We start from the raw sequence: 10,483 nt of genomic DNA, 5'->3' as shown, positions 1-10,483 counted from the left end.
TTTATGTTCATGGTTCAGTGTCAATCTATAAAAAGTAACTTTACAAAAATCCCTGAATTAACCCTTATTGGGACTCCCAACAGCTTGTGCTCTAAACTTATCCTTTTTGTTATATTTAGGTTGAAAATATCACTTTATTATTGGTATACCTTATAAAATGTATCAGTGTTTAATTGCGATAGCATATCTGACATTTTTAAATGGAAATAAATTTATTTGGTGTGAACATTTTTGTTTCTATTAAAATCATGACTATAATTTCAAACAGCTTGATTTTTTTTATGTAAACTCTACCTTTTACGTCAGGGATTTCTAACTTTGTTCCCATTCCTCTTAGCCGCTGTTAAAAATCGGAAAGACAGGAGAACACACCGTTCGAGTAAGGCAGACGTTTGTATGATTCTTCTGTAGGAAATTACAAACAACTGGCTCCTTGCCTCTACATCCCCATACTGAGACATCTAAAGCTTACCAACTGGATAACGTTCAGCTCAAGACCATAATACTCCAACAAAAGACTTTATAAAGGCTTTATACACCTGAGTGACGTTGGTTCTGCTAGCGTTTACAAGAGAGCAGTTACAGTTAAAGAGTAGGTCATATTACCAGGCGCAGATAATGGTTTATGGCACCCAAATATGAAATATATTAAAGTATAAAAAGTTATCAAAGGGCCACATTACCCCCTGGTGGTTACATATATGTTAATATCTTTACAATTAAAAATGTTTGCAGTGAAAACCATCTAAAAACAAGCACCAACTTAAGACCATTATGCAAGTGATTCATACAAATTATTTCTTCCAAGTAAAACTCAAGAGAAATCTATATATGAAACAAAACTGACCTTTATTTCTTTGAAATGCTCATACAAAAAACAGACATTTAAAGTTTAAGGCGTATATTGCACAGACTATTGAGTTTTAATACATATCTTTTAAAAGAAGGGGGAGAAAAAAAAAAAAAGGAGAAGAAGAAAGGGACATCCTCCCACATTCGAAGGCTTAAGGCACAGCAGCCAGTCACACTGCCTGGAGTCATCATTTGTAGCACAACGTGGAAAAAAAGGAACGTTCAGTACGCATTTGGTTGAACACAAACTACATTTTGAGACCGAGCTCAGACGCTAGTAAATATGAACCTAAAAAATAAAACCTTGACCTTTCACATATCTACATCAGCACATCTTTTATTTTTTTGTGTGTCAGCTTACGTCTAAAATCTCGCCGCCTAAAACCTACGCCAGCCTTTCCCAGTACTACGACCTCGAAGGAATCATCACAGTGTATTTCTGTCGTCTGAAAAAATTAAATTAGCATAACTTAGCCACAACGCCGCTCCTATGAAATTGAGGTATAAATGAACACCGGTCAACTCTGCTACGGCAACAAAGACACATTCACCTTGACTTTGCGTCACAGAGTGGAACCGAGTGGAGACGTAAAAAAAAAAAAAAAACAGAAAAAAAAGGGTGAAATGTGGGAGTAAAGTTCGGAGGTTTCCTTGGAACGGCCGACCCAGACAGACTTTCCTCTTCTGGCCACGGCCGCTCGCAGCAGTACAACAGAACTGACCTAAACACAGCTTTTGTGACCTGGTAAACATTAATTGGTAATTGTGCTACAGCATTGACCAGAAACAGAAAAGCCCAACTCCCACACAGACACTCACAGCTACCGGTACGTCCAGGCAACAGTTTCACAGAAACTACATCTTCATGGAATATCAGAAACTCTATAGAAACCATTTTTTTTAAACAATCAGAAACACTACACTTTGCGTTTTAAAGGTGTACAAAAAGGGATGTGCTACATTTTCTTTTGTCAGGAGCCTGCGAGGATTAATCACCCTCTCCTTTCTACGACATGCAGATCTGAGACGCAGAAACTTAAGGCCTCGCAGACGAAAGGGAACTCTGGCTGATATGTCCTGCTCTCCAGATGAAGCTCGAGCTCATGAAGGGTTCTGACAGAACACAACCTACACGCGCGCTTTGATCGGGAAGAGAAAATACAGGAAACTTCCTACGGGAGAAGAATAAGCGATGCGTCGGGGTAGAAGGCATGCACAGAGCGCTTTAGGAACGCGCTCGGCCATGAGGAGGGTGACGGAGGGCGAAGGGAGTCATTCATTCAGGGTTGCTACTGCATTTCAGAATGAGCTGACTGATGTAAAAAAAAAAAAAAAAAACCTGCTCTAAAATGCACCACTAAAGAGTTCGAAGAAAATGTGCTTTTTATTTCAAGAAGAGGAATGACTGAAGGGCAGCAGAGTTGGTATCAGGGGAGGCTCTTTTTTTTGTTGTTGTTTTTTTATACATTCACTGAAGTCCAGCACTGCTACTGGAAAGGCTGGTAAACTTTTCTACAGTCCAGGAATACTTTCCTTCTTGTTCGTCGTCGTAACATCCAAAAAGTCTGTCGAGGATGCCACCAAAATCTGCTGAGGAACGGCGTCTAGGGAACCCGCCGGTCTCCGTCTGGTAAACAATAAAAGCTCGACGCGAGCCCGGCTCAGGCTCGACGTCCACAGCCTGATCCGAGTCCATTCTCCTACAAACGTCATAAAACATGCCTGTCCTCGCTTCCTCCCAGGTTTATACATTTAAGAAAAACAAAACCCACCAGCGGCGGCCTCTAATTAACGGCCTCACTCAGCGTGTGCAGGCTGCGCTGCGGCCCCCACACCGTGCTGATGGGGGCCTTCACCACCTGGAGCGAACTGGCCTGCCTGGCGTTGGCGTGCACCATGCTCCACACGTTGGGCACCATGGCCGAGCCGCCGCCCCCGCTGGTGTGCGGAGCGAGGTGGGAGGCGAGGCTCAGGAGGGGCGGGACCGCCGGCGAAGACAGGCCCGGAGCCGGGGCCGGGGCGGCGGACGCAGCGGGCAGCATGGCGGGGGCCGCCGCGGGGAGCGAGGGGGGTTTGTGGAACGGCAGGTGGAGCAGGTCTCCTCTAGGCAGGGAGGGAGACGCGACAGCTGCTGCCGGGGAGGAATCTGAGGCAGAGCTTGCGGGGGATTGGGAGGAAGGCGCTTGTGCGGAGACGGGTGTGACTGCTGGATTGGCGGCACTCGCAGGACACGCAGTCGGAGATGAAGCCGACGTCGGCGGCGATGGGAACTTCGGGTTCACGGCGGGTTTCTGCAGCTCCGGCTGCCCCAGGATGACGGCGGACACTGGCACTAGAGTCGGCAGCTGAGGTGGGTTTGGGCTGGATGCTCTGACCCGGTCTTTATCTAAGGGGTGCCATATGACTTTGCTCCCCGGTAGCGGGGATAACCTGGCGGTCGAGAGCAAAACTGGAGCAGGAACTGGCTCAGCAGCTGCGGAAGATCCAATACAGGGAGATTTGATGGACTCTTGAGCAGACATCGCCTTCTCCATCAGGCTCTGCACTCTGGAAGGATCCATGACCCGTTCCTCCGGAGGCGGGGTCGGGCCCGTCGCGGTGGCGCCCAGCGGCTTGGCATTTGAAGGCTCTGCCGGTTTGCGTTTGGTCTCCTGGAGCAGGTCTTGCTCTGCGGCTCTCTGCAGAGCGGCGTCGACCAGCAGCTTCAGGTCGCTGAAGTCGTGGCTCGGGTAGAGCTCGGGAGGAGTCGGGGGAGGCGTGTTGAGGAGGCCGCTGGAGTGGCTCGCCGCTGCCGCCGCGCCGGAGGAATGGACGGCGCGTTCGTCCGCTTCCCTCAACAGGCTGTGCGTGTCCAGCTTCATCAGCGTCTGCACGGAGCCCTCGTTTCCTGGGTAGCCAGCTCCCGTCAGGATGGCCGTCGCCGTGTTCCCCAGCAGACTGAGGTCCAAAGTGGGCGTAGCGCGGATCACCGATGGGTGCTGCTGAGAGGAGCGAGCTGGGGCGCCGGTATCAGCAGAGCTGGCTTCGCCGCCTGGGGACTGGTGGCCCTCGGTTTTACCGACAACCTTACGGGAGATTGTGAACTTGGTGGGGTCTTTGCCGTCCTTGCGGAGCAGGTCGGGGAGAAGGCGGCGGCGGGCGTTGATGAACCAGTTGCAGATCTGGGGAGACAGACAGAAATTACTCACATAGAGCGGAAGCTCATACATAAACTGTTTCACATTCCATCACACGGACACAGAACCGACCTGTTTTATGGGCAATTCAGTGGAAAGACCAATAAGTGGTGACCTGCCTCTCTCCAGATGGATTTTGTTTCAGAGTTTCACACACCCATCTGGGATCGCTCCAGTGGAGATGCATTTCAGAAGGAGGGGCCTTATCAAAAATCCTTATACATGATTGGATAAGCCACTTGTCTGGTATCTTTACTGATGTGCTACAAGCTTTTGCCAAACCCGGTTGGGAGAATAGCGAAAACATAGTTTCCATTTACAAAAGCCTTCAAAGTTGTTCTCTGGTGTTCTTTTAAAGAATTAATGTCCGGTACATCGAACACTGATGAAATAGCATCAATGTTACTGCTTGCTTCCTCTCTGCGAGCCGCCATTGTTGTCTGAATCCAAACAGTCACTTCTCTGATACGGCCCATCTACAAAAATCCCACCCGCCGATCCTGATTGGCTCGTCCATTTTATGTGGTACCGAATCTCTCCTAATGGCAGCGAGTCCACATGGAGGTGGGGTGCCGTGTGGCGGAGCGACATCCATCTGGAGAGAGTCAGGTTAAATAAGTGGCACACATTTGGGAAGTAGATGGACAGTTTTTCTTTTTTTTGTTGTTGCAATAAATACAAATCTAAAGACGGGCCCCTGCGTCCAATACTTTGTAGAACCATCTTTGGGTGTTTCCTTTGGCGTATCCCTCTACATGTTCTGCAACCTAGAGACTGAAATTTTGCCTTTTTTGGGGGGAAATTAGCTAAAGGCCAGCCAGACTGAAGGGAAAGTGATTGAACATCAACGTCTTTCCACAGATCTGAATTGGGTTTTGGTCTGAACTTTAACTAGGCCATTCTAACACATTTGATCTGAAGCATCCCCTTGTAGCTCTGACCACATGTTTATCATTGTGCTGTTCTTCCATCGTCCAGGTTATAAGATATAAGAACTATCCAGCATTTAGCTCTACCCATCTTATGAAGAATCTCTTATTGTCACCATGTTTCACTCTGGTGACATTACCTGAGGCAGACACCGGCTTAGGATACGCACAAATAACATGACACTGATACACCACACATTTTGTTCACAAATTAGAGCATGCAAATTGCTATCAGAGTCCGAGAGCTCTGATATCAGTCCCTTTGCGAGCGATATGAGCCACGATTAGTTCCTCCTTCATGAATCTCAAGTAACCAGGTCATTTTTGTGCAGTGATCTTGACTCTTCATTTTATGAGCTTTGACCAGCGACCCTGCCCCGCTGAAGAAGCGCATCCTCTCAGAATGATGCTGCCACCACCACGTGTATGGGGTTATGAGCAGTGTCAGTTTTGGTCCACACACAACATTTCACATCAAAGCCGGGGAGCTAAGTTGTGTCCATGAGTAGTGAACTCTACTCAAACAAGACAAGTGGCAATTCAAAATAATATTACTCAGGTATTGGAAATAACGCCCGACGATCAGTATGATGCAGTAAAACTACTCTTAGAGCTACTTTAAAATAGAAATTGCTCACATAAACACAGCCCTGTCCTACCCACCTCAGGCACAAGAAATGTCCCCTACACGTCTTGTGCCAAATAACAAACAGACTTCTTAACGCTTTCTTAAGTGCTTTGCTTGCTCAGACTGTCAAGTGTAGCTGCCTTGAGAGGTGGCCAAACTCTATCGACTTTCGGATGACAGACTGAACTCCTCTGTCAGATCTTCAAATGGGGTTTCATGATGTGATGTGCTTGTAATTCTGCGATAGACTGGCGACCTTTCCAGGGTGTACCCCACCTCTCAACCACTGACAGCTGGAGATAGGCACCAGCAGCCCCCCTTACGACCCCACAAGACATAGACGTGTTAGAAAATGGATGGATGGACGTGCTTATAATTTCTCCACAGCTTTAACTTGTAAGCAATGTTGAAAATCCCTAAGAGAATACATTGAAGCTTCTGTCTGTGATGTAAAAAAAGTTGGATGAGTACATTTACAAGGCGCTGATAAAGAAATCTGAAATTGCCATCTTCACCCATCCAAGTGGGTCACCAAAGCCCGCCTTACTCCCTCTACTGGTACGGCGAGAGAGAAAGACAGAGAGCCCAGAGTGCTCAGACAGCTGGCAATAATGAAGGTCTGAGCTGAAATATGCTGAGCCACAGAGGAGGCAGCCAAACGCATTCCAGTGCACTGACTACATAACAAGGAACTGCTGCCGCCTCCTGCTACTCCGCAATCTGGCTGTGTGCTGAGATGGAAAGAGGAAGCGTCTACCACTGATGCAACAGGGTCAGAAAGCGAAGGGTGGGAGAATGCTGGTGACTACGGTACCATCCCGTAATTACCACATCTTCAGGGTTTTCAGCCACGTAAGACACCGTCCTCAGCTGCACATCCCGCTCACAAACACCGCTTTACACAGCCGACACTAAGGACGTGCAATGTCTACCCAGGACCGAGCGACGGGTGTCACTTCCTCCGCCAGGTTTCCGAGAACCTCACACGCACGCAGCACAAACCTCACCTGCAGCACAGAGAGCTTGGTCTGGTTTGAGAGGCTGAGCTTCTCCTGCTCCGACGGGTACGCATTGAAGCGGTGCTCGTACAGCCAGCTGCGGAGGATCTGGACCGACTCCTTGGGCAGGTTGCCGCGGCGACGGCGCTTGGCGAGGAGCCCTCTCCCCGACAGGTCGAGCGGGGAGCCGTCGTCGCTGTCCGACACGGCCGAAGAGTGGTCCTGCTCGGGGTGGGGGTCATCCTCCGGAGCTGAGGAGAAGACAGACGTTTTCAGAACTTGGCACCAATCTTTCAGCGAGACCTGTTTATTTTTTTATTGAATCTGATTTCTCCGTAAGAACTGTAACTAAAGAAGCTACGAGTGTCTTTCTGTCCTAGGCCTGGTGCCGTTAGCCGTTGCTCTTCGTATCGGGAACAGAGCCAATGCACCTTCCGTGTTGGATGAGCTTTATTACTTTAAAGCAAAGACTAAACGAATACGGATTCGACCTTCTGAAGCGCCTTTAGCGTACTGCATCTGTGATTAGCCCCGCTAGCATCGCTAAGCACTCGTTTGCTCGCATTCCCTAAAGAGTTTGTTTCCCAGCCGCAACTCTGAGGTTTCCAAAAATAAATAAATAGAATAAATAAATTTTAAAAAGCTGCCAAAGTTTTCAAATTCAACACGTCCCATGCCGGAAAGTGCTGGAAAGCTGAAAAGGACCCAACAAAAACACGTTGCCGGCTTTCTGTTATCGCCTAAAAGTCTTGCTCTCACGCGAAACAAGTCAGATAAATATGAAGTTTGCTTTCTTTCAGTTTCAAACACTGTTCTTCAGCAACCTGTTTCCACCAGTGGTGGGTGGCTTGTGAGAGGGATCAGACAGCAACCACTGATGGGGTGGAAAAAAAGCGCTAATAAGGCTGGAAAAATAGGCCGACTCCAGCCACCAGCACGCTCCTGGCCGCATCTCTGGTTGGGATTTGCATCTTATAGCAAAAAAAAAAAAAAAAAAAAAACACCCTGATGTAAACAAAGCCAAGTACCTACATCTAATTGGCCACTACCTTACATGCAGCTCATCACAGCGTACAAAAGTGATGTCTGCATTGAATTGGTCTGAAACCCTTCTCTTCTAGCCCACGGTGGGTCCGAGGAGGAGGAAAAAAAAAACTCCCCACAAAATGGAGCATGCCTGATCCCAAGGGGGTGGGCCACAGATTGCAGTATAGGTCTTTCTCTGGGAGCTGGGCTGAAACCTGACCCCCGGGGGCAGCGCCTGTCCTCACAAAGGAGATTGTGTGCATATCAACATCACAGCAGCCAGTGGGCCCAGGAACCTATTGACCAAGCAAAGACGGGAGGCCGTTTTGCTCCGCACGCATGTGCAAAATCTTGTTGCTCGACTCAACAAAAAAAAAAAAAAGAAAAAAAAAAAAGAGAGGGGTACAATAAATAAATAAGTAAATAAGAATTATAACCCTGCGGAAAATGCTACTTTTGAAGCATTGATCACAGAGCTCCTTTCATGTGGTCAGGTCGGTCCCCCTGAAGAAACGTGCTGTACGTGATCCCACGACTCCACTGCGGTGCTGTACTGACATTGGATTTTATCTCAAAAAACAAAACAAAACAAAAAAACTTAGGCAGGAAAATAATTAGATTGAATCAGTAAAGAAAAAAAATGAAATACATCAAAACATAAAAAAAGGTAGCAGCAACAGCAGCTGTTTGGTAAATCACTGCGGCTGTCAAACAAACCCAACTTCTTGTTTTTTTTTTTTTTTTACAAAAACGCACACGTAGGTAGGATGTAATATACTAAAATAAAGTTCAATGTTATCTAAAGTATTATTTTTCTTTTTCTTTTTTCAAATCAGCAAATCAGTCAAGAGGTTAAAACTAAGATTAGGTTAGATTCGCAAAGACTACTGCGATAAAGAAGTGCATCAAAAATGGTAACCGAGCCATCTGGAGCGCACAAAGGAGGCAGGCAGGAACGCATGTCGCTCCGCCAGATGGACAGCACGCCTGCCTCAGGAGAGAGAGAGAGAGAGAGAAGGAGAGAGAGGCAGACAACTAGCTGGCTAAGCTGTCCCTCCAAATTCAAACACAAACACGCTGCATTTGCTCGCAACAAAAAAAAAAGCCCCTCTCTGCATACCAGGCGAGGGTCCACGGCAAAAAGCCAGACGGGAGCCAAACAGACGCACGGTTTTTTTTTTTTTTTGGCGAAGGACAAAAAAGAAAAAAGTGAACGGCAAAGGTTAGAAAACACGGTCCAGATTGGCGCTCACCTCGTTTCAACGCTTTCATTCTTTGTTGATGGCTCCGCTTGAAAACACGCAGCTGTCCAAGTTGCTTCCCAGTCACAAAGCGACACTTTCCGCTCAGGCTCCAGGAGCTGTTTGCAGATTCCCTGCGCGAATTTAAAAGCTTTTCCTCTCGGACTGTGTGGCATAAAGGGGCTCCCACGTTTCCATCGCACTCCTCGCTTTATGCCAGGCTGAATGTTTTTCAAAGGCTTTTTTTTTTTTTTTTTGGCTTGTCGCTTGCTCCTTTTACCTGCATACACATACAGCCAGCAGTAGCACAGCGCTTTGCCAATCTTGACAGTCGCAGCTGAACTGAGCCCGCCTCCGCCGACTGCTGTTCAGCCAATCGCGTCGCCGGGTTTCTGCTCCTTGGAGGGTGCTCGGCCAATCGCGGCGCTCCTCCGGACAGCGTTGTGGCTTCGTGTTGTTGTGACGGACGGGAGAACCCTTTCATTCAAAATATAACGTTTGCGGGTCGTAGAAACGATACAAGGTTTTTTTTTTCCTCCCCCGAATCCCCCAGCAGCTTTTAAGATGCTGCAAGGTTTACGGGTTTCTCCAAACAAGTCACTGTTTATGTGTTCCCGTCTGTGCAAAAGCGGTTCCTGTGATTTTACGTAACGACCAATACTGGCGTTACATAAATCATTAAAAAATGGGTAGCGCAAGCTGTCATTTCTTGAGTGAGGTGACGCAAAGAGAAGCACGTTTTAGAAACGCCACAGGGAAAATGGAAGAGTTTAAATTAAACGTATGTAGGTTGAGGGAAACGTTGTATAACATTTCTTTTTAATAACTTACTCGAAAGCAGTGTGGAGATCTGCAGTTCCATATATATGTACGCCTCTTGGACTTTTTTTTTGCATACTGTCGCGTCACAACCACAAACTTTAACGCTTTTTATTGAGATTTCATACTAACACAAAGTAGCGTCTAATTATGCAAGAAATAATTATCCGTGGTTTTCAGTTTTTCATTTTACAAATAAAATCTGAAAAGTGTGGCATGAATATGTGTTGAGCTGCAGATGCTTTTAGGGTATGACTTGGCCAGTTTTGCACTTATAGAAACTCATAATTTTGGGCCAAGCTCGGCAAAAGGGCTAAGTCTCCAATTCTGAATGGATGGAGAGCATCTGGACATTTTCAAGTCTTTTTATAGTTTCCCAATTGGATTCATGTCTGACTGGGTGATATGCTTTAATCTAAAGCCACTGAAGCTTGAGCTGTATGTTTTCTACACCTCCAGTTTCTTTTTGGGACTGCCCTGCATTTAGCCGTCTTCCCTGTATGTGCTGAAGAAAAGCACCCCCGCACCACAATACAACAGCCGCCCTCATGTTGGCCAAGAAGCTGGCCAGCTGACCAGAACACTCCTTTCCACGTTTCTCTTGTCCCCTGCACAGTAGCCCAAATGTTTGGGAGCAAGATGGAAAAAAAAAAAAAAAAAAAAAGCTAATTGTTTGATTGGTGTACCCTGAGACGAAATATGGAAACATGGTTGTAGAAGGAGTCAGCAATCAGGTTACAAGCGTATTGTGATGACCCTTTATATTTTTCTCACTTAGACTTTGCCTTCTTCAAAGTAACTTCCTTTGTTTTCA

General features: G+C 46.9%; 1 protein-coding gene across 1 annotated transcript; it reads right to left on the bottom strand.

Moving 5' to 3' along the window:
- Nucleotides 1–830: 830 nt before the first annotated feature.
- On the bottom strand, nucleotides 831–9,174 carry LOC105931695 (wiskott-Aldrich syndrome protein homolog 1). Its single transcript, XM_012870477.3, has 3 exons — nucleotides 8,863–9,174; nucleotides 6,593–6,834; nucleotides 831–4,013 (listed from the first exon to the last, which is right to left on the bottom strand). Exons 1-3 carry the CDS (start codon nucleotides 8,879–8,881, stop codon nucleotides 2,637–2,639), a joined length of 1,638 nt encoding a protein of 545 aa, XP_012725931.2. The 5' UTR covers nucleotides 8,882–9,174; the 3' UTR covers nucleotides 831–2,636.
- Between the last annotated feature and the right edge of the window lie 1,309 nt (nucleotides 9,175–10,483).

The sequence above is a fragment of the Fundulus heteroclitus genome, chromosome 20 (genome assembly GCF_011125445.2).
Source record: "Fundulus heteroclitus isolate FHET01 chromosome 20, MU-UCD_Fhet_4.1, whole genome shotgun sequence".
NCBI classification, from domain to species: Eukaryota; Metazoa; Chordata; class Actinopteri; order Cyprinodontiformes; family Fundulidae; genus Fundulus; species Fundulus heteroclitus.
The sequence above is the reverse complement of the archived record's forward strand: the minus strand, read 5'-3'. Positions and strand labels throughout refer to the sequence as shown.